At 48.9% G+C, this 2,368-nt stretch overlaps 1 protein-coding gene across 1 annotated transcript; it reads right to left on the bottom strand.

The window, feature by feature from the left end:
* Positions 1,638-2,057, bottom strand: LOC109223104 (RNA-directed DNA polymerase homolog; the record flags this gene model as incomplete). The annotated part of the gene is made up of 1 exon (XM_019387361.1): positions 1,638-2,057. A coding segment is annotated over exon 1 (420 nt), but the record flags the coding sequence as incomplete, so codon positions are not given.

The following is a 2,368-nucleotide window of genomic DNA, read 5'->3' as shown; positions in this document are numbered from 1 at the left end:
CCATACAACGCCTCATATGGAGCCATCTGAATGCTGGACTGGTAGCTGTTGCTGTAGGCGAACTCTGCTAAAGGCAAAAACTAGTCCCACGAGCCTCCAAAATCAATGACACAGGCTCGGAGCATATCCTCCAATATCTGAATAGTCCTCTCGGACTGGTCGTCCGTCTGAGGATGGAACGCTGTGCTCAACTGAACCTGGGTGCCCAACTCCTGCTGAACTGCTCTCCAGAAACGCGAGGTAAACTGCGTACCCTGGTGCGAAATGATAGATGCAGGCACCCCATGAAGGCGAACAATCTCTCGGATGTAGATCTTAGCTAACCTCTCTGATGAATAAGTGGCTGCAACAGGAATAAAATGCGCTGACTTGGTCAGCCTATCAACAATGACCCAAATAGCATCAAACTTCTTCCGAGTCAACGGAAGTCCAGTAACGAAATCCATGGTAATCCTCTCCCACTTCCAATTGGGAAGCTCAATCCTCTGGAACAAACCACCAGGCCTCTGATGCTCATACTTAACCTGTTGACAGTTCAAACATCGAGCCACATATGCAACAATATCTTTCTTCATCCTACGCCACCAATAAAGCTGCCGCAAGTCCTGATACATCTTCGCGGTGCCCGGGTGAATAAAATACCGAGAGCTATGGGCCTCTGCTAAGATCAACTCTCGAATCCCATCGACATTGGGCACACAAACTCGCCCCTGTAACCTCAAAACACCATCATCATCTAAGGTCACCTTCGTGGCACCTCCACGCTGCACCGTGTCTCTCAGGACACACAAATGGGGATCATCAAACTGCCGATCACGGATACGCTCCAATAATGAAGAACGAGCGACCGTACAAGCTAACACTTTTCTAGGCTCAGAAATGTCCAACCTCACAAATCGATTGGCCAAGGCCTAAATATCCAAAGCAAGCGGTCTCCGGCAGACCGGAACATAAGCAAGACTACCCATGCTGGCGGACTTCCTACTCAACGCATCGGCCACCACATTGGCCCTCCCCGGGTGGTACAAAATAGTAACATCATAATCCTTCAACAGCTCCAACCACCTCCGCTGCCTCAAGTTCAACTCCTTCTGCTTGAACAAGTATTGCAGACTCTTGTGATCAGTGTACACTTCACACGTCATACCATATAGGTAATGCCTCCAAATCTTCAAAGCATGAACTATGGCTGCCAACTCGAGATCATGAACCGGATAATTCTTCTCGTGGATCTTCAACTGCCTCGAAGCATAAGCAATGACTCTGCCATCCTGCATCAATACCGCACCAAGCCCAATACGGGAAGCATCACAATAAACTGTATAAGGCCCTGAGCCCGTGGGCAAAACCAATATCGGTGCCGTAGTCATAGCTGTCTTGAGCTTCTGAAAGCTCGCCTCACACTCATCCGACCATCTGAACTGGGCACCCTTCTGGGTCAATCTGGTCATCGGGGCTGCTATGGATGAAAATCCCTCCACGAACCGGCAGTAATAACCTGCTAACCCCAAAAAACTCCGAATCTCTGTAGCTGATGCTGGTCGAGGCCAGTTCTTGACTGCCTCAATCTTCTTCGAGTCCACCTGAATACCCTCTGCTGATACAACATGACCCAGAAATGCAACCGAACTCAACCAGAACTCGCACTTGGAGAACTTAGCATATAACTGACTATCCTTCAGAGTCTGAAGAACCACTCTAAGGTGCTGCTCGTGCTCCTCCTGGCTGCGGGAGTACACCAAAATATCATCAATAAAGACTATCACGAACATGTCCAAATATGGCCTGAACACTCGGTTCATCAACTCCATGAATGCTGCTGGGGCATTGGTCAACCCAAATGACATGACCAGGAACTCATAATGCCTGTACCGAGTGCGGAATGCTGTCTTAGGGACATCGGATGCCCTAATCCTCAGCTGATGGTAGCCAGATCTCAAGTCTATCTTTGAAAACACCTTTGCACCCTGAAGCTGGTCAAACAAATCATCAATCCTCGGCAGTGGAAACTTGTTCTTTATCGTCACCTTGTTCAATTGCCGGTAATCAATGCACATCCTCATCGATCCATCCTTTTTCTTCACAAATAACACTGGCGCACCCCAAGGAGAAACACTAGGCCTGATAAAACCCTTCTCTAGCAAATCTTGCAACTGGTCCTTTAACTCCTTCAACTCTGGCGGGGCCATGCGATACGGCGGAATAGAAATGGGCTGCGTGCCTGGGGCCAGATCAATACAGAAATCAATATCCCTGTCGGGCGGCATACCCGGCAGGTCTGAACGGGAAAACCGTCGGGGAACTCCCGAACAATAGGAACAGAATCAATAGAAGGAACCTCTGTGCTGGAATCACGAACATATGCCAA

This window comes from Nicotiana attenuata, chromosome 2 (genome assembly GCF_001879085.1).
Source record: "Nicotiana attenuata strain UT chromosome 2, NIATTr2, whole genome shotgun sequence".
In the NCBI taxonomy this organism is placed as follows: Eukaryota; Viridiplantae; Streptophyta; class Magnoliopsida; order Solanales; family Solanaceae; genus Nicotiana; species Nicotiana attenuata.
Note: the sequence above shows the minus strand (reverse complement) of the source record. Positions and strands in the feature narration are given on the sequence as shown.